The sequence below is a fragment of the Cydia pomonella genome, chromosome 2, assembly GCF_033807575.1.
Source record: "Cydia pomonella isolate Wapato2018A chromosome 2, ilCydPomo1, whole genome shotgun sequence".
Classification (NCBI taxonomy): domain Eukaryota; kingdom Metazoa; phylum Arthropoda; class Insecta; order Lepidoptera; family Tortricidae; genus Cydia; species Cydia pomonella.
In genome coordinates this window covers 6,691,389-6,717,215 of record NC_084704.1, presented here as the reverse complement: position 1 = coordinate 6,717,215, position 25,827 = coordinate 6,691,389, and the positions used below count along the sequence as shown (strand labels likewise).

General features: G+C 33.3%; 1 protein-coding gene across 2 annotated transcripts in view; it reads right to left on the bottom strand.

The window, feature by feature from the left end:
* LOC133532507 (atrial natriuretic peptide receptor 1) overlaps window positions 1-25,827 on the bottom strand; it is a 365,542-nt gene that overhangs the window by 98,809 nt on the left and 240,906 nt on the right. Inside the window, exons 1-2 of one of the 2 annotated variants that reach the window (XM_061871226.1) lie at window positions 2,793-3,646; window positions 2,451-2,644 (exon numbers count right to left, since the gene is read on the bottom strand). The exons of the other annotated variant lie outside the window; for it this stretch is intronic. Coding sequence (XP_061727210.1) covers window positions 2,451-2,644; window positions 2,793-3,636 — 1,038 coding nt within the window. The 5' untranslated portion in view covers window positions 3,637-3,646. Of the gene's footprint in view, window positions 1-2,450; window positions 2,645-2,792; window positions 3,647-25,827 lie in introns of those variants that run through there. 2 annotated transcript variants of the gene reach the window in all.

Here is a 25,827-nt window from a genome sequence, read left to right as displayed (position 1 = left end):
TAACCGAGTAATTTTGTCTAAAAACACCAAGGTTATGAAAACAATCCACAATGTGACTTCTGCCAACATGTGCGCGTTTACGGAATATTAATATTAAGAAAAACTGTGAAGTTAGTTTTGGATTTTGTAAACTTCAAAAATCTCAGTTTTGTAAAAGTAAAAAATATTTTTTGATGTTTAGGTAATTATGAATTCAGGTCAAAATGCATTTATGAATTAGTTACAGTTTTGCGATTTTCGAGACTGTAAAATATTTAACAAGATAAATCCAATTTAACAGAAAATAATAGGCTTAAACATAGTGCCTAATTGTAGTATTAAATATTTCATAACAAGTAATGTCAGAGAACAGATCAAGTAATATCCGAACCTGAGGCGATTGGCCAATCGCAGTAGTTAATGCGAAGAGAAGATTTCCCCAGTGAAAATTTGCTCTGTAGCACTATACCTATACACATAAAAGCACTTGCTTGTTTTTTGACGTATTTTATACGATATGAAGAATTAATATGTATCCTATGTTAGAGTTTGTGTATTTACATATAATTTTCTTTTTATTAAGACGTAAAACGTAACAATATCATTAAATTAACGAATGACAGTCGAGAAGTAACCCTGCAATCACACCATGTTGTCACCATTGGAGTGAAGTATGTATTTAAAAACAAGATAGTAAAATTTGATCTCATTTGTATCTTAGGGGGCATGTAAGGAAAGTTTAGAGTTACATTGATTGGATTCCCTGGAAAAACCAAAATACGGTCTTCAGTTCACAGTATTTAATTGAAATTAGTTTTTTAAAACATTTTATAATCGTTCGGTGATCGAATCTGATTAATTCAAGAATAAAAAAATGGATCTAATTTTTAAATTTATAATCCGATTCCTTTGTTTAACATATTTTCTCATGGAATCCCATTTAGCTTCAGTCTCAGTTCAGTGACTCTGTTCATATATTATGTGTTCGGCGGAAAATGGGTAGACATGTCGTAAAACATGTCGGATCACGTATTATTATGGACGACGATTATTTGCCCTTTGAACCGTTTTCCATGGCAACGGACATTCAGGTCTATTCCAACATTATAACGTGGGACTGATCTAACATGGATCTGACTTCATTCCAATGTGAAATGGTTCCAATCTCCTTTAGAGGACCTGCTGAATTGCGTATTATGTCAACCTTCAACCTTAATCGCCACTCTTGACACTGACAGATCAGTATATAGGAATGATATTTAATAACTAAAACTCAAATTGGGTTGTTTGTATTAGATACGGTGTTTAGAAATCAAATTATTATTGGAAGCAGCAGAATACAGTGCCTCAGTAAAACAATTCATTCTGTGTTTTATCAAAAGTCAAATTTTACCATTGACGAAACGGGCATTAATTAAAAATAAATGGTTGTCTGTGTTCCCAATTCTCTCCGAAACTGATCAACCGATTTATTTGCGGTATTCTTTAAAGGATTTATCTAAGGATTCATTATAAATGTACCGGGGTTTCTAAATTTAAAATTTAGAGTGACCTATTAATGGTTTTATCTCATGAACATATGTGATTCATTTGGCAGTCAGTCTAATTGTTACAATTTGTATGAAAATGAGTAACTACGCATAGATTTCAATACAAAGGTTTTCAATAGCCTTAAATATGGGTATATTTATTCTTTTAAACCTTTCCATCCAATATCGGCTAATTAAGGCGTTTGATTTGGTGGCAGTTGATTTGTGACACGCACCGTACCATACTATGCTCGTAAGGGTCATGCTCTCGTAAAAGCTTGTTTATTTTTATATATATTGTTCGGCCTGTATTAGAGAGTATTTGATTTATCTGATTAAAATAAAAGATAGACGAAAGAATTGAGAAAAACACTTTCTTGATAAAATAAACGAAGTTTAACTTAAACAAAATATAAATAGTGAAGTTAAAAAAAGAATAATCTATTTAATACTTCATTATGAAATCCAAACCTTTACTGTTCTTGAATTGGGTTTTAACATTCCTCGCCAATTTGGATTCAAGTCACGTAAAACGATTGAATTATAATAGAATTCCAAAACTGTAGTGTAGAGATTTACATAAAAATAAGTCTTACAACATTTACACAAGCAAGCGAACCAATAAATAACACTTATAAAACGATTAACAACATTTAAGCTTCCTATATTTTTTTAAATTCTCATTTGTTGGAAAGGCATTTTTAAACTTATTACTACTGATGTCGAACGTAATTTAGAAGTACTCTGCGGTGGCTAATTCTTTTTATATGATGACCTTTCACACAAATGCGAATTTATCAAATAAGTACAAACATTCACAGAAAAGAAATTTGTATTGTGATAGGTCGTCGCCCAATAAAACAAACCATAAATTAAAAACTTTCTCATACAGCAAAGAAAAATCTAGAACAATTACATAACACCAGTAGACTTTTGATTTACCTCAAAAATTTTGCTGATGGCGATACTGGCCTGAGTATAGCTGCCCATCATTCTGGTAAGCGTCATGTAGTAGCTAGTTTTGTGGATGAATGAGTCAGCCATAGCCCCCGCAGTCAGCACTGGTATGCCCCAAGCCCCGGCGTACCTCGCAACGGGTGCTATTACGTACTCACATCCTGGCCCGATGAAGGCATCTGTAATATTTATTATAACTGTCTTATCTAACGTCTATCATTCTAAAATCGAATTTAGCTATCAATTTGAATTACAATTAAGCTATTAAATGTCCAAATACAAAAAACAAACGTCCAAATATATAATGCATTAGTCAATAAAATTTACCTGCAGAACCATTTACATAAAATTCGAAAGCAGCTAATGGTCCTTCTATGGAAGAGCATCTTGTGTCTCGGTAGTCTACTAGAATCTTCCATCCTGGTAAAGGGCCGTCAGGTTTCGTAACAGCAGGGATGGCGATCTCCAGAATTGGTAAGACTTTGGCCAATGAAAATTCCAGCAAGGGATTTGTTGGCAAGAGAACTCCTAATTTGAGTATTTTCTCGCTGAACTGATTCATATCAGGTCTTAATTTAAAGTTTATTTCCTTCACATAAAAGGGGTTTGACACTAAATCATGCGGGTGACCAATTACGTAAGTATCGTTTCCAGTAATCTTCGTATCTTCGTGTTTATGACTATAGGTATCGTAACGTTTATTAACGTCATCAGGGCTAGAGTAAGTTTCTTTGTCTTCGTCATCAGAGATCGATGATCGTTTGTAGTGATTTTTACCATACAATTTATTCTCGTATCTATGTCCATGCCAATATTTTGATGACCCCTTATTGTGCATATGCATACCATGTATTTTCCTTTCATCTCTCAAAGCTTTATCATCAACGCTTACATCACACTTAATAATAACATTCGTTATACACACATATAAAACAAGAAGACCTAAAAAATTTGGAAATTCTATTTTTATTGATTTACTTCTTGCTGTTCTTTTAATCTCGTGTGTTTGAACATCGTCCATAATTTTGTGAGGTTCTTTAATTTCATATTTCGTTTTATCTCCCTCATGTTGTCTTGTTTTGGAATGAGTCCTATTTTCATGTCGTGGTTTGCTCCTTAGTGTCTTTGCACAGTTTATTGGGAGTATCGCATCCACGATCTCATTTAACATTTTATTTTGTATTTATAATACCATTGCGAGTTATTCTATTACCTTATATAAAAGTTGTATAAATGTTAAAGTTTGGGTTACAAAAAATTTACGATTAAGTGCTTTTATTTTATTTTCACGTACTTAGCGCAAAGGAAAGGTTAAGTTAAACTTCTTATCTATAAATTAAAGGCTAAAAATAAATAATATATAACTACCGAATTGAGTCATTCCTGAAAGCGGTTATATAAAAACTAAAGACCAACTGAGTCTACAATGTATTTTGCTGTTTACCTAAAAGTATTACTTATTTTTGGTAAGATATTCCAAAATATCGACAGTATAGTATTTATGCGGGTTGTTTCATCTTATTTCGCAATACCTAAGCTTCATTAATAGCAAAATCTTACTTAATGTTTAGCAAAATCCTCGGGAGACCGAGCTTTGCTCGGAAAATATATAGGTATATACAAAAATTGCTCGTTTAAAGGTATAATAAGATTATATTATGAAAAACTATAATATTTCAATCAGAAAAAAAAGTAAAATTCTATAAATAGCAAGTTGAGAAAGATAATGTATTGACTATAGTTACTCAAGAAAAATAAGAGTATGGTTATCCTTCCAACTTGGCACCAATGATCAAGGATTCTACTCACAGATCACTCGTCTTTTAATATGGGCTCCCAAATTACTTTACGCATCCAGCATAGACAATATTAAAAATGTGTTAACAAGGGAAATTCAACCTTGTATTTTATAAAATAAAGTTTAAAGGGCGGATGAACCGATGTTTTAATTGTTGAGTGAATTTGAAATTCTGACCAAAAACTTCAAATTACAATTGGGTGGGCAATCCTTAGTCAAGCAAGTCATGTTAGATTACTTTGGTGTCAATTCATGCAAATGATCTTTTCATTTCTCAGAGCACGAGATGGTCGTTGTTGTTCAAAAAGTATTCAGAAAATGATACGTTTCTGCTCTAGAGCACTGTACTTTCTAAGTACGTTTTTTTTATTTTTTTATTACGATAAGCAATTAAATTTCGGTTTTAAATAAATTTGTTGTACAATTTGCATTCTGATATATAATCCCCATTCCATAAATAACGATATTTTTACCAAAAATACTACTGAAGTTTATACTTAGCCGCGCTTTTTTAAATGCAAATGTATTTACTTTCCTTTTCAATTCGGAATAAAAAGTAGAATGGTTAACTCGGGTGAAAGGCAATGTTTCAGTCACGGATTATTAACTATCCCGATATATGGGTGCCTTTCATCCCTTGGTTAACAATCTACTATTATTCATTTGTTTAAGCTTGTTTCAATCTAGTAATTGGAATTTCCGAATGAATGCTGTGTGTGCCTAAAACTAGTAACAATGTAATTACTTAATGCAATCAAATAATAAACAATTTGATTGGGATTTTTAAATCTGCATTTATAAATAAACCATAATTCTACTCCACTATGCAAACTAATCGTCATACAGGTTTATAATACCAATCGTTAGATTTAATTAGTCAAGTTATATACAATTTAAACAATTAACCTAAAAAAGTAATTAGTTGGGTACCTACAATTATTAACTCTGTTCTATCATTTATAAAATATTTATTTATAGTATAATTATTATATAAGTATGCGATAGGTAGTTATGTATTATAATAAGTTGTTCTTACAACAGAAGTGGGTGGGTGGGTGGTATTTAAGAACATAATTCTGACTTATTTACATTCTAGGTGTTTGGTTACGACTAGCGAATAGGTATAATTTTTGAAACTTGCTTGCATACAAGTACACAGCAGTTATCATTATTGACATTTGCACCAATTAGGTCTTATGTTTTGTTTTTATACCATGTCGAAATTAGCCAATAGACGCTTCCAACTCCAGAGGAACGCTTGCGGTTACGAGTACAATGGGCTATGCTCTGAAGAATTGTTTGACATGATGCCAACGGCCGCTTTCTATCACCGCACCGCTCGCCGTCGGCAGGGTGTTCACCCTCATACCCTAGAACCTAAATGGTCGCGTACTGTGCGGTTTAAGAGGAATTTCCTCCCACGGACCCTTCGGCTACGGAATGAGCTTCCTGCCGAGGTTTTCCCGAGGGGCTACAGTATGGGGTTCTTCAAAAAAGGAGTGTACAAGTTTTTAAAGGGTCGGTAACGCGCATGTAATATCTTTGTTGTTACAGGCGTCCATAGGCTACGGTGACTGCTTACCATCAGGCGGGCCGTACTTGTTTGCCACCGACGTGGTATAAAAAAATGCACGTAGCAAAACTCTTTAAAAATCTCTAAACGCGTCTCTAGAACATGTCCATCGATAATACCTCTCTTGTCGTACTGTTGTGTTGTGTTATGTCAAACCCGCATATAATCGTTAGGTACTTGAATTTTAAATTCTAAGCAACAAACATCGCTGCTAATTAACACGAAGCAGAGAGGATTCTTTCGTGATACCCACCCCACATACATTAATTTACATACATTGTTTGCCATTTTTAATGCATTTCAGATTGAACTAATAAACCAGAAAAAAGTGCCAACTTAACCAACCCAGAAAACCCAAAATAAGTAAGTTTTTTCCTAAGCCCAATGAAATCATTACATATTCCTATCAGCCATTATATTATATGCGTTGGCCAATAATCTAGAAATAGTTAAGAGGCAAACCAGAGAAAAGTTACCCCAAATTTGACACCTGAAATAGTTGGTGCTGTACGACACTGAATGTGCAGTAACTGACATCAAACGATAGCAGAACGATATCAAATTGAAGTTCGAATCTCGCTCATGAAAAAGTCAAGAGGCCAATTCAATGTGACACTGCTTTTTCTGACAATGAGACGAGCGCTCCATTTTGGTGTCATCAGCGCAAACGCAATACTTTATCGTTATTCGTAAGATAGGTTTACAGAGTTTTTGGCTGTATATGGTTTGTAATTTAATATGATTATTAAACTATCAATGCATTCTGTTTAAAATAGAAAACTACGCATTTTCTTTAAGACTAAAATTCTAAAAGGTATCTTCTTGTTCTCTAAAAAAGGTTCAAATATCAAAGTTCGGATCAAAAGGGCTTATTTCTTCCTTATATCCACAGTATTCTTTGACCGATATTATTATTGTACGTTGATTAGCTCTTCTGACTCACTGCGTCATAATAAATTGTACCTAAACATGTTTATGTAATATTGAATGTCTTTATTTTAACCATATATATCATAAGAAATCGCACAGCTGCTGAACTTTGTATTGCATCCTACTTTCATGTATAACAATTTTACTATAGGTACCCGAACTTAAACACCATAACATTATTTTTAGTAGTTACCTGAATTTAATTTAGAAACCGTGGATTTATGTTTTTCAAGAATTTTTGAATAAAATTGTATAGTGGAAATAAACCCTTCTGAAAATACACTCCTCATCAATGATTTATTAGGTACTCAAGATGTGCTATAGGCGCTCAAAAAATGAACCGCTTACCTTGTGACAAATTGTACAACTTGCCTTTAGTTGCATCTGAGCAAGCGAGAAATGTAAACGTTCTAACACTTCTAACGAGCTTCCGATCACCGATAGAGAAAAAAACAAGATCGTGTTTAACAACGAGTTAAAGATGAATTTAATGCGAAAAATAATCAGAAATATCAGATTTCGTCGTAGGTATAGAAATAAATATGGAAGTATTTTTTGTGCTCATTATGCATCAGCATAACCTATCTATAGGTATATAATATCATTGCTCCTCATTTGTAAATCAGTTCTCAGAATATTATGGGAAATATGCCTTACATATTTTATGAAGGCGTTAATGTTGAATACGTAATAACATAATGTTTATTGCATAACTGCATGTGATGTACATATATTAGTATACCGAGACTGACGAGGACAGTTAGCAGGATGTAATTAATTAATAGCAATGTGTTACTAATCTCGCCTACTTCATAACTCCGTCATTTCTGAACCGATTTTGAAAATTATTGTTTTGATTGAATTGATTGGTCCCGTTTTTGTCAAAACTCAATTCTGATAATGGAATGTTACTGTTAAGCAAATATTTCTTGTAGTGTATTTAAGTATTTTTTTAAGCGTCATATTTACCCAATACGTTAACTTCAAAACCTATTGCGATTAAGTATATTTTTTCAAATAACAATATTCAATATTAAATTCAATATGGTTATTAAAAAAAACATTTAATATGATTGTTTTGCAGGTGAATAACCTTACTAAGCAAAATTATGCAGTTGCATACGCGTGGTGAGTTAGCAACCAGATAACGTTATTTCTGTTTATAAATTCACGTTATGCACCCGTATAAAGCGCTCAATGATTCAGACATCTAAATAAAAATTTATTGGAAACAAAAGCGTGAACAAGAACTGCAACCAGTAAGCGATAAGTTTCCTACAACTCTTGCATACTCAGTAGTAAACTGTTGGATGTGGAAATAGAAATAAAGTTCAGAATTGAAAAAGAAACGGGAAGATGTCGATTGGAAAGTTAGTACTCATAGAGTGTTGGTCTTTTAGTTCGCTCGTTTATGTTGGTCGCAACATTAAAGAAAGAAAGAAGTATGTTTTTGAAAACGCGGGTTTTTAGGGTTTTTATATATATAATATGATATGACAAACCAACAGGTAAATTAAGTACTTCAAGTTTACAATTAATTGGCTTTAATATATACTTATGAGTTTTAGAAACCGAAAATCTCATAAATCAATATAACGTGATCCTTGTTATTTATTGAACAATTATTTTTTCACTTGTATTTTGTATCATCGTCAGCTTCTAGCATGCTCCGCTTCATTCATCTTCCTGTTTGTACTATTGGAAAGGTGCCGTACTAAATCGGATGCTTCATAAGCATCGTTTATTTTGGGCATGGTATAAGACTTATAACTTTTTAGGTAAGTAACACTGCAATTTAAATTATGTTTATTCTTATTATTGGCATAATAACTACTAATAATTGATCTCAGGTGTTATTTGGATGTAAATTATAAATTGACACTGACATGGGAGGTGTATATAGAAATATAAAGGTACACCTCCTTTTATAGTGAGTTGACATTAAAATAATACTATGCTAAAAATAAAGAACAGGTATTTTTATATGAAGTTACAAGTCTCAGCTATTTAAGAATCTTATCATGTCTAGTCCCCGCTAATGTACCACAATATCCAATTATCATACCTTAAACAGCGGGCAGCTTTGGAGTCATTCCATTATGATCCTATTCTGACATTTCCGGCATACCTTTTGCGACCGTATTCGATGATTTCGTTTTAACGTCTATATTTGTAGCTCATTGTGTGTTTTTTGTACTTTGTCCTTTAGAACATTATTTAAAACCTCGTTATATATATATATATATATATATTGAATTTATGAATAGTACTAACAAACTTGATTTATCAAACACTAACCTATATTAAGATCATAATTATATTCCTAACAATCATATAATTTGCATACACAGCACTAGAATGTAGTAATTAACTAGAGATGTACCTAACCATAATTAAAACTAAAATAACAATGTTTAGTGTTAATAAACATCCTTAATACCTCCACCAGCCTACTCTATGATGCATAGTATATTATTAGGCATCGGAGTTTTTATCGCACGGTAAGCGAACTATGGAGTCGACATTTTGAATAAATTTCAACGCATATTCATACTCATACTCATTCATCTAATTAATTAGTGATTTTAAATTTAAAATCAAGGACAAGAACGTTAACGAGTTTATAAACGATCCTTTAATTTTTTCTTTGAATATATAAATATTAGAAATAAGAATAATGACCATATTTTGTATTTAAGATATTTTATTTCTTAAAGAAAGCAATATGTGTATTAAAAGAGGTAAAATAATATGCATATAAATAAACCAATACAAAAAAAAATGGTCATTATTCTTATTTGTAATATTTATGTCCTGACCGACAACATTAAAGGATGGTTTACAAACTCGTCAACATTCTTCTCCTAGATTATAAAATTAAAGTCACTAATTAAATAAATAAATGAGTATAAGTATGAATATGACTCGACCCCATGGCTCACTTACGTCTTACCGTGCGATAAAAACTCCGATGCTTATATATCATTAATTGTTATTACCTATCCTATTTCAATACTTTGCATGTCCTAATCTTTATACACCTAGTCGCCTATTGATATAACATTTTTTTAAATGTATTAAGTTAAACGCGAAGTACCTGAATTATACGTACGTACGGAAATCAGTTCGTGGTTAGAAATCTATTTTCGTCACAATTATGCACATAATTTGGACCGCGGATCGCTCGACACTGTTGTGACGGTTGTTAGAATTGAGTGATCCGAACGTGCATGGAAACTGGCGACATGTGCTATAGATACCAATATTCCATTCAATGGCACTGTCAGTTCTATGCTTAGTTATATTATTCCTATATTTTTGCGAGGTTGAACTACCACGCATAACAGTTGTAAGTCATTGAAAAACTTATTTACTTGATTACCGGAACAAATGTCAAACTGGTTTTACATTGGCTACGAGTATTATACGTGTGATGCAGTATATATAATTGTTATATAGACCTTTTACTTGTTAAAAGTGAAGATATTGCAATCGATCAAATTAAGCATAAGAAATACAGTCACAGAAAGTCCTTTGAAATTTCCTTTATTCATTAAATAACTGTTGGCAGACAGGAACAATTTATTTTAGTTTTGAATTTATATTTTTTTTTTTCTAGGTATTACTTTATTGAGTGGCATTTGAAACGAAATTTGTGAGTTCAGTACAAGAAAACTTTGGAAAATAAGTTCATATATTATTTTTACGTAGGTAAACTTTTTACATATGTTATCTCGTATGTTTGTTTATCCTGCGAAAGTCACAGTTAATTGTACTGCTATTTTCATAGCACTCGGATTCTGACCAAGTACTTTAATATCAGTCATTTTACTTTCTATCTATACCAGCAAAGGTTGAAATATTTTTTGTGTGTTATCTACACAAAAAATATTTCAACCTTTGCTAGTATAGATCGATCGATACAGGTAAGTACTTCATGTATATGCCTCAATGTTTATAAAATATCCAGATATATTAAAAATATACTGTTTAAAATACATGTCACACAACCTTAAATATAGATCGTGTATCGATCGACGACGCTTGCCTTGATTCTTATTGTCATGTTATTAAAGATTAGATTTGACAAATCCGCGCTTTATCGTGGATGACACGAACTCTCTTCTTAAAACTGGCTCACATTAGAATCTAAATCTGTTATTTGATTTCCTTAAATAAATAAATAAAATAAATAAGTATATCGATAACGAATGTTCGGGAATGTGCAGGATATTTAATTTTTATGTTTTGTATTCTTCAGACTTTGTCTACAATAACATATCAACGTGAAAAGATTAAGAATTAAGCAGAGTAAGTTAGTGTAAAAATTTTTAGAATGTAGATTCTCACTTTTTTTTAGTCGCATATACCTTAACAACAAATAGATATAGCCTGTCAAACAACTTTGTCGGTAGAAAAAGGCGAAAACTTCAGACTTTCTTTGGGACGATAACATTTTGCGTCTACATTTTTTAAAATTACCACTTTTTTCTACTGATGGAAATGGCTTAACGGACTGTATGATGTTTTGTTGACTTTAATTTTGTTTGCATACAAGCCATGTGTAAATTATGCTCACGTCTAAACAATCATGTCAGCAAAAACAGTATCTTTTTGTCGTATCGTTCTGATCGCGTACATCATGAGTCAGGTCGTGACTTCATACGCCTCCGCGTCTAAAAATAGCTTACCTTCAAACTTCGGGTATTTTTATAACAAGTTTTTGGCTGCTGCTTAGACCTCAGCGTGCAGAGATTTATGCATGTTGCTATGCTACTTATAATAAATCAAAATACTAACCGACTAACTTGAAATGGTGCTAACATTGTGTTCTGAAATGGATATCTAGGTTTAGTTTTATTTGATGGATGCAATTGGTTTGATCTAGAATGCAATTTGCCACAGAAAGCCAGCGCCAAGGATTGCCGCGGCATTATGTTGAGTGGGGATCCTATTTTAGCGTCCAAATATTTTTTTTTGTTATGTCTGCATGCCTTCTTTTTATACGTACTATATTGCTGCGTTTAATAAATGTATTTTCTTTATTTCTTTCATTTAAAAATGAGTATAATTATACAAAATAAAATGTATACGTTAGAATTGTTTAAACTTTTAAAATATACTGAACTGGTAAATATCAATATAATCTAGTTCACCGGAGACTTATACTGATGTAATATCTAGTCTTGAATTTGATGGGGATTTGTTTTGGGTGTGATCTGTAAGCTGTCAACGGTAACATTTCTTTAACCAGACATGTGACTTATGACGGCTGACAGATCATACCAAAAACAAATCCAGATCAAATATCTTTTGCATAACTTTTTTTTTACGTAGGTACTCACAAATTATTTTGGAAGGATTTGTGTGAAAGTTTAATTGGTAATGCTCATTGGTTGGCTTTAGTAGGTACCATTTTTGATGAGCTAGGCATCGGAGATTTTGTCGCACGGTAAGCGAAGCGAGCTATGGAGTCGACATTTTGAATAAAACTCACCTCATATTCATACTCGTTCATCTAATTAATTAGTGATTTTAAATTTATAATCAAGGACAAAAACGTTAACGAGTTTATAAACGATCCTTTAATTTTGTCTTTGAATATATAAATATTACAAATAAGAATAATAACCATTTTTTTGTATTGATGATATTATATTTCTTTAAAAAAAACAATATGTGTATTAAAAGAGGTAAAATAATATGCATATAAATAAATCAATACAAAAAAATTGTCATTATTCTTATTTGTTATATTTATGCCCTGACCGACAAAATTAAAGGATGGTTTACAAACTCGTCAACATTATTGTCCTAGATTATAATATTAAAATCACTAATTTAATAAATAAATCAGCATAAGTATGAATATGAGTTGAATCATATTGTTAATATCGACTCGATAGCTCACTAACGTCTTACCGTGCGATAAAAACTCGGATACCTATTGATGACAATAAGCGTGATGAGATATTTTAGAGGCATTAAAAAAAAAAATATTCTGGTAAAAAACCCTGCTTTTACAATTTTGTTTTCTTCTGTCAAACTGCAAGACAGTTTGTTGGCACAGTTTCGTTACTTTTGTTTTATGTTTATTATGCGGGTATTTATTGGTGGTGTAGTGTAGTGATTGCGATGGAATGATATAATATGAAAACCAGAATGAAAGAATAACAATATTATTCATGTTGTACTGATAGTGCCTGGCCCTCATTTACGTACAAGTTATTTGTGCCTATGTGTTTTTATAATCTAAAAATACAAAATACTAATTATATTTTACTTCACAGTTTTACAATTATGTTGCATCAATAGTCTCTAAATTAAACCTATTGATTTAAATTTTATTTAACGTATTTTTATCAATCACTATCTTATTAAGAGGAAATATACCAGCAGAGCCTCTTTTCAGATTTGAGACTTTTAGGTAAATATTTCCGTCGCGCTGACCTGGGCGGCTCCTAAAATTAGTGCGATAAGGACAACTGCCAGCTAAGGCGACAAACCGTGCGTAAAAATCACAGAAAACGAGGTTTCGTTTTCGATATTTTGCTCGTCCAAAACTTAACCAATCGTAATGAAATTTTGGGAATTAAATGAGAAATAAATTATCTTTGTCTGACCGTTTTGATTGTTGCGTTTCTTTCGCCGTTTTTAGCGCTGTTTGCAGTGGTTCTTATAAAAACCAGAATATCAGTACCAAATATTGAACTTTTATAAAAAAACATCTAGGGACAAAATCCAGAGAGGAAAATGTCACAGGAAAATGTGAAAATAGGTACCAAACTACTGTGTTATTTTGAATTAGACAGAACTGCGCCGAAGTAAATACGAGGACCTAAATCAGGTATTTTATGCCGTAAAATGTTTCTGTGAATCATGTGTAATAATCGTGCTTGTAAAGATTATTTCATTATTATAACTGAACGGATTTTAATGCAGTTTACGCTTATCAATTACGTGATTCTTGAGGAAGGTTTAACAGGGAAGTATAGCACGTGATCGTTTATACAAAAAGACAAAATGTTTTGCCACTTCTAAATATTTTCCATTCTCCACGATTTTTTAACATGTTATTAATTGTTACTGACACAATTAATAACTAGGTTAAACGGATTAAACAACGATTCAAAAAAGCGAGACCTATAAATCTAGAATAGGAATGCTGACGATCGACATCGAAATCAAAATGATGTTATGATTCAGTTCATGGAAACCGTTTTCACCCAAAGTCGATTTTCATAGAAAAAGTACCGTTATTTCGTTAGGATCGCAAAGGTATATTTCCCTCTTAAGTGTATAATTTGTTAACCCATGCGTAGCCGGGGCGGGCCGCTAGTACCATATATAAAGTGCCTGATACTGTGAAGTTATCCTAAATGTTATAAAAACAAAGTATATCGCTAATGATAATATGACAAGCCTAAAACTAATGCCCAATTTAGACGGTTGAACCGACCGACCTTACATGCAATATTCGATACATGGTTAACTACAATGAATTCACTCGATTAACCAAATAGGTACTAATGTAACGAGAATCGTATACAAGAAAAAAAGACAAGTTCTTGAACCTGGGGCTGAATTCGTTATTATATAGTGCCAGCGTTTAGCTAAATAAGGGCCCTATCACACTAACGATTTGCGAGCGAGTTGAATGCGAGCACGCAACTCGCTCGCAAATCGCTAGTGTGATATGGCTCTTAGTGACAGCGAGACGTTAAATAATTAAATTGAGTCTTAATGAAAGTGTTCGTCGTGTAATAATTTAAATTTCCAAACGATTGTAAGTACAAAGTTAAAGTATTTAATTTCGTAAATCTAATAACACAGTGATTATTGTCAAATTTATTCAATGTATCAATGTAAGATTGTTGCTGTATATAAATTAAATTGAATTATAATATAATTATATAATTATTATATCATGAACGTTTTACTACAACATTCTGCCAAATAACTTGCATCCGTCTACGGAAATATAAATTATTTTAAGTTTCAATATACGTTCGAAATGGAAGCGTATTGCAAGTCGTAAATCTGGAATACGAGTAGTATAGTAAAACACATTATTAGAGCCTGTATTAGATGTCTCAAGGTATTCGCACACATTTGATTTTATTAGCTGAGTAAGCTGTGCAAGAACTCGTACCATTCCTATCTAGTGATGGGCAATTTCTGAAACATTTCACATATTTCGTTAACCGTGACATATTTCAACTGTTGAAAATTACATATTTGACAGGAAATGTTTCTGATAGAAATGTTACCGAATAAAGTTCACTTAAATTTCATGTAACCTATCTGCTACATCAGACGTCAGTAGAACGGATTGTCATCGAAAAATTCGAGATTAGATGACAGTAGCCGCGTGGCTTAGGGGTAACCATACCCGGTGGTTATACGGTGGATGGAAGTTCAAAACCACGTTACGCTGCGTCCTATTTCCTTTCTTTTTTTCACATCTGCTATGGTTTTGCTTCGTAATCTTCGTATGCGTATATAAAATATATTATGTACTTACATGATATTTCATTTTAGGGCCGGTACAGGCGGACTGCAACTCGACTGCAACTTGTATGGGAACTGCACGTCGACGTTGCAGTTGGAGTGCAGTCGGCATGCAGTTCCCATACAAGTTGCAGTCCGTCTGTACCGGCCCTTAATCTCTCATACATGAAATTTCATTTTACTCTCTCATATTCTCCGCTTGGCGTTTCATTCTATTTGACATGCACAGTTTTGTGACAGGAAAGCCGGCAGAGGCAGAACTTTAATTATATATCTAAACATATTATAATATCAAACGCGCCCCGCAGCGTCTGTCTGTTCGTTAAAACTCGAAAACCAAGAAAAATTTAAAGAAATATAAGCGAAATTTTCCATTTGAAACTTACATGAAATTTAAGTGTAAGTTTCACTTTGGAAACATCAAATTTGGATTCGAGAATTCGGCTTCTGGGACGCATTATTTGGACCACGGGAACGATTGTCTGAACGCTGCGTTTGTCGCAGTAAAACTAAAAGCCAATTCTAATTTGCCAACTCGTTTTGTTTTTATTAAGATTCGACCTTGCTATTTATTTTTTATTTACTTATATATTCTCTGTTTCCGGCAATATTTTTGCAAGCAATCTAATATTAATTATTTTTATATGGTATAATAAAAGTATTTATATTAAACAGAAATTTTATTTGCAACATATTAAATAAACGCTTTAAAATTAACTATAGGTACAATTAATTAGTTAAGTAATTAAAAGAGATTTTTTAGATACTTATCATGAATTGCTTTTCGTAAATTCAGCGAAATCGCTTAACAAGTTTCAGTTTGAAACTCGTCCACTTCTTAAGAACCTTTTTAATGAATTATTTTGCCGTTTCACAAAGTCTAAGTAGCAAAACAGTGCTGGAGTTATTAAGTTGAAAGTTTTAAAGGCCTTCTTTTAATTACTTTCATCGATTTTAATCAAGTTGGTATTTGCCTGTATGTGGAATTAAAAGTGGCGGGCCCGGGATAAATGGCGTACACGAAGAAAGGCCGACAACAGTGGGCGACTGGATGCTAAAATGATGATTATGATGATGTTTAAAAGTCGAAAATATAACTATTAAATTAATAAAAAAAAATTACCCTAAAAATGCCTAACATCATCGTTTGTAAAAGAGCTAATACATTTCAAACTGCTGGATCAATTTTTACTAACATCTAAGAACCACAGCAAGGCTTTCACATAAAAAAACCGAATCGAAATCGGTCTATGCGTTGGAGAGCTACAATGCCACACAGGTCTATGCGTTGGAGAGCTACAATAGACAGGCAAAAATATAACACGCCTTTTTGCGTCGGGGGTTTAAAATATGTTGAAATATACTACTTTACTGATTTTGCATAAGTTATTGGCACGGTCTGTCGTTCAGAACACTTCAAATACGAAATATATAAAATATGCAGAATTCAATGGAACCAGTTTTACAAAAATATATTTTGTGATACCAGTTAAGCAGCAGGCTTTTTAAAGTAAGTATTATTTAAAAGTATCCGTTATCACCGTTTACGTTCTGAGTAATAAAACATAAAATGTACTAGGCGGAAAAAAAAACATTTAGTAGTTCATTTATCTATATGTCGGCGGCCGTTCGTAAAATCAGGCAGATCGCAATGTTACTGTGTAATGTTTTGACGGTAGTCACATAAACCAATAGATAGATAGGATAGGGTTCTTTAGCTTGCTTCAGATGCCCAAAGGGCAAACTGTCCAGATATACTGTTTCACGATATGCCTAGGAATTTCATGATCTGCCTGGTCTTACGATCGGCACATATACACAAATGTATTTTCTGGCACACCTATTGGGTATACCAGATATATTTTTGTTGCTTACCTATCCCGTCAGGCGACAACAGTTGCATTGGGTGTTAGAAGAAATGTTATTACTACGTTCTAATAATATGCTAAGTAGGTGATCCATTATGGAAAGGGCTCTGGATCCATAATGCCGTATGTTTAGTTTTTTTAATACCATAAAATCAGAGTTATAAGTAACCCAGGACCGTAACAATAACAAAAAAAAAAGTTGATTCACCCATTACAAAAATGCTCATATATTTTAAACTCGATATTGCTGTAATTTTATTTTTCATATGTACACGATTAAGTGTTTAGTATACGGGGCGTGATCTGTTACTCATCAATCCAACCAACATTTGTTCAGCGACTTGATAAAATAACTTGTCGTTTGGTTTTTAGTATGTCAGCTGCAGAGAGAGGTGACACCCCCCCTGCACACAATCAGTCTATGCAGGGGGTCACCTCTCTCTGGAGCTGACACACTTTGAAGTTTATTCTAAGACGCAATGTATTGCGGATTTTGTTATACCTATTTAAAGTGTGACAAGCAACGTCAAATTACACTGATGATAGCGTACATTGAAAATAATACTTGATGTGTACGAAAAAGAGAAAATTTAAACCTTCATAATTTTAAACGTTTTTGATTCAGCGATAGCTATTTTTTTCCGTAGCCAACAGTGTTAATTCAAATAAATTAATGATTTTATATGGTTCTCTAAATCATAGCCGAAAATTATATTCTACACAGTAAAACGTTGTCATAATGAAAGTTGGCCGAATGTTGGTTGCCAAAGTAAATCATCTACGAAAAGTTGGCTGGCAAGTGATATTCGACCAAAAAAACTTCGGCGAAAAGGCAGAACACCATTCTATATAAACTTTAAGAAATCCACAAATGTGTGTGCTTTTCGAAACAAAGAAACTGTGTAAAGCAAAGTAAATAAGGAATGATAGAATTATAGAACGCGGATATTGGACATAATCAATATCGTGTTTGACCTCTCGTACAAGACATATGTTTTAAAACTAAGCAATAAAATGTTAACTATAACGGCTTTCCTGGTAGGCAAACCACAAGCACAAATATTGAAGCAAGATTTGGTTTCCTTACTATACATTCTGCTTTATAAGAGTAGTTTTTTAGTACCTACTCGATTAAAGCTAAAAAGAGTTATGTTTTAAGTTAACAACAGTTTACTTAAGTAATTAAAAAAATATAACCTTCCTTATTTTTGATAATCTAACCTTGAAAATTAGCAGAAAAGTACCAGAGTAGTGGTAGTATCAGATCAGTATCAAATTGGAAAGAGATCTAATAACTAAAACTCGAATCTAGAAACGTTACTTTTGATACTGACAGATCAGTATCATATTAATATCATATCAGTATCATATCAGTATAATATCTGTATTATATCAGTTTAATACCAGTATCATATCTGTATCATATCAGTATCATATTAGTATCACATTGGAATGAGATTTAATAACAAAAACTCGAATTGGTTAGAGAGTCTAAACTAACATTGCATTGACTTGACAAGAACAAAGTGAGGGACTCTCATGATAAACGTCATATAATATATGTTCATAGAAATTTGACATTAATGACGACATTTCCACACTTTATCATTGCTAATCCCATTCCGAGTTAGCTTGGTCCGACTAATGTATTTTAATTAATGTATTTGTTATCACTCAAGGTTAGATACATGGAAAAGTTTTTCTAGTATCTAACTAATGCGTTCGATTACGAACGCAATGTCATTAATGATACATAATGATGTTAATCACATTATCTAAGTTACTAACATCGTGATCTAAACATAAGCTCTATAAAAATAAATTACTGTACTAACGCGTGCAAAGATCATTCTGTAGATTGACGTCCAATGTTGAGAATATCACTCACACAAGCATATTCTAATTTTAATAATAGGTTATGAATTAGACCTGGATTAAATATGGGCAATTACAAATCAGATCCATATTCTGATACGCCTGTAACTCATACGCCGGCGGCGGCAAGACAACGGGCAATTTTGGTTTGAGGTACGAAGGCAAATGAGAGTTACTTAATAATTATATCGATATCGATAAACTTAAATACGTTGTTTAATCGTTATGGGATATCAAATTGTGCTCCATCAGTTGTTGTAAAAGGCCCGGTAAATGGATAGCGAACGGCCGCTTCTCGATTCCATACAAACGTAGCCCCCATAGAGTTAGGAGCGAAGTTCATACAAATTCAAGCTTCTAACTCTTTATCTAAAAAATCAAACGAATGGGCATAGCAATAGTTAATTACCGTCAAATTGTGTTAAAATATGTTTTACAATGCTAATATCTAGAAAGGAAAATGAGGCCTAGCGGTCGTCCTAATCCTCTTAAATTAAAATACTTCATTAATGGATATTTGGCATAGATGATTGACGTTACATTAATAGCAATCCAGTAAATTCCTATTTTCAACAAATAAGTAATAAGAAATTTTAATAACCATGTTTGATTGCCTCACACTAATTACCTGTGTTCATGAAATCGAAATTGTATATAAAATTAACATAGATACATAATCTTTAAATAAAAACCAAGACGTCACACTACCCAAGCTTGTACAATTATACTAACTTCCATAAAACTGTCCGCAATATCCAAAAACCAGACATAAGCGACATGTGGTGTGTTGATGTGCAGATACCAAAAGAATACTCTTAGCTGAAGTTATGTTATATTCCAATCGCCTAACGAGCGCGGTTGACTTAAAAGTAACGAACCAGTATCTCCAACTAAGCATACTTGTAACGAACTTCGAGGTAACATTACATCGGTTAGCCAAAAAGCGCAAATAGTCCGAGCTCGCGCAACCAATAAGAATACAACAGGCCATTTTATTACAGTAACCATTCCTATGGCTGCTGTTATTGTAATTGTTTTGGGTCTCTACCGGACCTCTTTAATAGGACTACTTCACTAATTTTCTTTGGTTTAGAGGTTAATCGTTCGTGGTAAAACTATTCTATCTAAAAGTGCATTAGGTTTTTTTATACCACTTCGGTGGCAAATAAGCATACAGCCCGCCTGATGGTAAGCAGTCACCGTAGCCTATGGACGCTTGCAACTCCAGATGTGTTACATGCGCGTTGCCGACCCTTTAAAAACCTGTACACTCGTTTTTTGAAGAACCCCATACTGTATACCCTCGGGAAAACCTCGGCAGGGAGCTCATTCCACAGCATGAGCGTCCCCGGGAGGAAATTCCTCTCAAACCTCATAGTGCGCGACCCTGCCGACGGCGAGCCGTGCGGTGATAGAAAGTGGCCGTTGGCATCATGTCAAACAATTCTTCAGAGCACAGCAGTCCATTGTACAAGCGGTAGAACACACACAAGGAGGCAAAGTTTCACCTTAGACTTAAAGGTTCAAAGCCGCTTGTGAGTTTGGGATCGTCAACGATTCGTACGGCGCGCCTTTAGACTGAGTCGAAGGGTCCAAGTTGGCATCCAGGTGCTCCTGTCCAAAGGTGACAGCCGTACTCCATGTGGGGTGTGGGGACTTGCGATTTATATAGTAGCAGTCTTTGCCCCGGAGTAAAGTATCGCCTCGCTTTATTGAGATCACCGAGTTTAGGTATGTATAGGGGTGCTAAGATGAGCTACGAATGTTTAATAATGTTATTGTATTGGTATTTTTAGACAGGGATTAGGTACAAATGTAACGTAAAAATATAACAGATTAGTTCCAATTACATTTAAAAATTTTCCCAAAAATTACGAAAAGAGAGATGTCAAATGTTGGAGATCATAAATAATATGTTTTTACGTGAAATTTTAGTACTTAAAGATTGGTGACTAATAAAACTCACAATTATATACGGAGTGTTAACTGTACCTTACGAACGTAATCTTGATAATGTTCTACCATAAAAGGGTTCAGTGAAGCCGAATAATTTCATTTTTTTCCCCGCCGTAGCAATTTTCCTCTCTAACAGTTTCACTACAATATCCCAACTCAGGCAAACTTTGCCGACAGCTGTTGCCGGGTTGGCACGAGACAAAAGTTTTAGCACAAAACAGAAAGCTTCAATAGTTTGACTGTAACAACATCTAAGATTTACAACATCCCAACAAAGTTATCACTGTTTTATCTATCCTTCCAATTATATGATATCAATTAGTCATGTCGCTATTTAAAAACATGGTTGAATATCTCGCAATTTTTACAAAAGTGTTCAATCTAATAGCATTCTAAGAACAAAGTTCTTGCACTTGTGTGTGTATTTTGTCAAACCGTTTATAAATGACCTTCCGTCTTTGTCATTCTGTTACGTCACGCAGCAGAAAAGACACGGAAAAATCATTTGACTATCATTATTCATTACATACTAAAAAAATATGAATACTTAAATAACAATTGTCTGTTTCAAAGTTGCGGAAGTTAATCTAGAACCAAGATTTGCTTGGAGCAGTTGTACAATAATTAAACTGACATACACTTTCAATACCCAACGACTGAGATCGTTATCAACTCAATAATACGCGACACAATACTTCAAAATTTAGAATGACTTGAACAAAAGCAAAAAGCATCAATCAGGACACATACGTTTACCCCTCGGCCAATGTAATATTGGCTAAAGCCTACACAATCGAACGATAGTGGTCGAACGCGGGTGGTTAACGTCCTTTCCGAGAACGTCACGATCGCGGCAATCAATCGTCACAAATCTACGTCCCTTGATGTTTCCGATTCATCCGGGTCAGGTTGCTCGGTATTACGAGGAACACGTAATATATCCATGTTATACAAGATACCTCGTGCACGCCTTGTCCTGTCGTTTAATTTATTATGTCGAAACAATGTGACAAGGAGGTTAGCTTTAAGTAGAAAGTTTTAGTTGTGTAAATGTAAAATTATGTAGGTATAGAAAAATTATAAAGAGTTGCGATTAGGTGACCAGAGAGAGATAGCAGGTCCCTAGCTGTTTCACCACGGTGACGATTGTCACCTGACAGCGACAATTTGCAATAAATTGCTGGTCCGATACGCAATTTAGTATTAGCGCTATGTACCATTGTTACTTATCGACCCAGAAATGTAGAAAAAATGTACAGTATCAGGTATCAATTCTCAGTGGTGAAATATTCCCCTGATTGTAGTAATTTTCTGAAAGCCTAGTTCGTTGCATATTTTTTGCAATAGATTGAGCAAGCGGGCTCTGAGCTCTTTTAAATTTAACAGAAATGGACACTACTTACTAAGAAAATAGTCAGTCAATTGTTAAACGTAAACGTAATCGTTACTGGGACTAAAAGTGAGTACGTAAAAAGTAAGTAAGTAAGTACTCGGACTAGAATAAAAAATAAATTTTATAGGGACAATTCTTACTCAAATTCACTAAGCTCTACCTAACCTAGGACCATCGGCTTCATAAGCAGGGTCATTATCCAGTCATCAAAAACTATAGTTATACAGTGGACCTACTGGAATTAAAACTGCAAAGGGAAGGAAGTACAAACTTGGTATCACAACGGATCGGCTCGCCTTGCGATTAATTAGAATCTACCTCTGTAATCGAGGAAAATAACAATGTTCTTAGGAACACATCAGCTCAAGATGTCGAAATAACTTTTTAAATAGAGACTTTTAAAAGAGCTCTTCTTCTTTTAATGATATAATTTTTTAACTCTGCCATCACAAATGGGCTATCTGTGTTATTTGCAGACGACACAACCGTTGTCCTGAGGGCAAAAACACATGCGCAGTTAGCCGAGGGAATACATGAGGCTTGTGACCGATTACAAACATGGTTTTCATCGAATGGCCTACTGTTAAATATAACGAAATCCAATGTGATGATATTCTCGGGTCGCAGCACCACAGTGCATCCATGTATTAGTAACGGTCCAATGCCACTATGTAATGAAACAAAATTTCTGGGTTTCATACTTGACTCGAATCTTAACTGGAAGTGCCATGTCGATCTGCTTTGTAAGAGGTTGAGTAGTTCTATCTTTGCATTAAAAAAACTACAACCTCTGATATCAAGGAAGTCACTTAAAGCCGTATATTTCTCGCACTTTCACTCCTTGATGTCATACGGTACACTGCTTTGGGGAAATTCCACAGATGCAAAGAGAGTATTAATTCTCCAAAAACGTGCGATCCGTTTACTAGCTGGAGTTAAACCAATGCACCATTGTAAGGAACTTTTTAAAAATAATGGTATAATGACGCATTATTCGTTATACATGTTTCAAGTTCTGATGTTCGTGAGAAAAAACTTATCTATGTTCAAACGTGTCGAAGTAATGGGCAAACAAATCAGATCGACGGGAAGACTGCGAACAGTGCCGCGTCGCATGGCACTTTCATGTAAGAATCCGCGAGTAATAGGCCCAACTTATTACGAACGTCTACCCGCCGAATTAAGAACTGAAATATCTGACGAAGCATTTGAACGTCAATTGAGGAATTTTTTATTGGAAAACCCATTATATTCAGTGGATGAATACATGGAATTAAAATTATAATAACTGTTTAACATTATAGTTTATGTAAAATTGATTTAAGATGACATTTGTTCTAGAATATTATTGTTACTGCTCTTAGTTTTAATGACGATCATTATGTGATATCTACTGAATATTTAGTTTGACATGTATCCATTATTTCTTTTTAGTTTCCTGTTTCCTTTGTTTCGTAGTTTTTAATTTGACGGTAATTTCGAATTTGTTTTTTTTTTATAATTATTATTGTCGTTTTATAATTATATGTTTGCATGCCAAATCATTGACGATCATAATGTAAATTCATATAGATTAACATAAGTATAATTTATACTGTAATTTATCGTTATGAAAATAAATAAATCTAAATCTAAATCTAACTTTAGTTAATAACTACTAGAAGCGGATTTATAGGCTTGTGAGAAGAATTATCTTTTTTTGTTATTTTGCTAAGTTTTACTTCGCAAATATATATTGTGATTAACTTTCATAAAAATTTCTTAGTAAATCCCATCATCGTTTCCGTTGAACATTACCAAATTATAATTTCTGCTAAAGCAAGTATATTACTAGCATATTCTTAATAGAATTTTACGATGTGTCATTGTTTTATTAAAAATATCAAGTACAATTCATACCTATTAATACGAAAAATATCCTGTTATACATCTTTTGTAGTATCTAGGTATCAAGGTACAGTAAGTAGCACAAGTTTTACCCTTGTTTTCAGTTTATTTTTAATACTTATGCTTTAATATCTGCTGCTTGATTGTATGTAATCTAACTATAAACGGAAGCTTAACCTCGTATTAGTAAAAGGCATTTATACTCGTACGTTATCATTATCTAGTAGAATACTGACCCGTATACGTATCTATGTATGTACGTATGTTACTTTTTTGTACATAAATAGGTTTACATAAAACAGACAAAGGCGAACTTATCCCAAAAATGGATCTCTTCTTTCGTATATATATTTTTTATTTTGTATTTATACTCTATATTAAAATCATACCGTAAAAGTTACAGGAAAGCGCCGTGAAACCCCGTCGGGTTTGTATCGACACTAGATTCGTGGCAACAAATAACATTATAGATAGTTGTCATACAGTAAAATAAAAATTCTAAAGTTGAAATTTCAAATGAGATTAGTTCATGCAAGAAAAACAATACAGCAATGGGTCAACCTAAAAAAATAACTCACGCTACGATACAGAACCGGCCATGCATTCTTTATCGCTGCGAGGCCTTCGTTTCAAGAAAGACGTAAACGGTTAAGGTTTTCCTTAAAGCGAAATTAATTTTGTGTTGAAGATCTGGAATATGTATATATGTGTTTATTTTGATCCGTCAGCTGGATAAACAAACTCGCTTTGTTTAAAATAACAGCAGTTTTTATCGATTCTAATATTTCAATCTTCAATCAACACTAACTAATCGGTGGCATTAAAATTAAATACCTAACGTTTATAGTAACGGCGACCGGTTTGGCCTAGTGGGTAGTGACCCTGCCTACGAAGCTGATGGTCCCGGGTTCAAATCCTGGTAAGGGCATGTATTTGTGTGATGAGCATGAATATTTGTTCCTGAGTCATGGGTGTTTTCTATGTATTTAAGTATTTATAAATATTTATATATTATATATATCGTTGTCTAAGTACCCTCAACACAAGCCTTATTGAGCTTACTGTGGGACTTAGTCAATTTGTGTAATAATGTCCTATAATATTTATTTATTATTATAGTGCTCTATTATTAGCTTAATGTAAATGTTTATTTTACTACGCAACAGTTTTTACTTTTTTATGAAGTGTAGGTATAAAATTGTGTACGACGTCTTGCGAAAACAAACCATAACGTTTTGTTAGAGTTTACTGATTCATAATTTCAATGTTTAATACATAAATAAGCAAAACGTAACAAGAAATTAAAAAAAAATTATGGGAAAATTCCAAAGTACTGACCAACCCTAATTCAAAAAACCGAACCGAACGGACCATTTACCTTCACAAATCGCTGGATCCAATCAACCCTAAACATGAGGGTTAAATAGGAATTCTCAACGCTTATTTCCCTTCGCTCATGCCAATATCCGGCTACCTTGTCTTACGATTTAATGGGTTTATGTCAAAGGGCATATTCTCGATATTTTCATGAAAACTAATGATTGATGATTTGTGACTCGTGATCTTCGGTT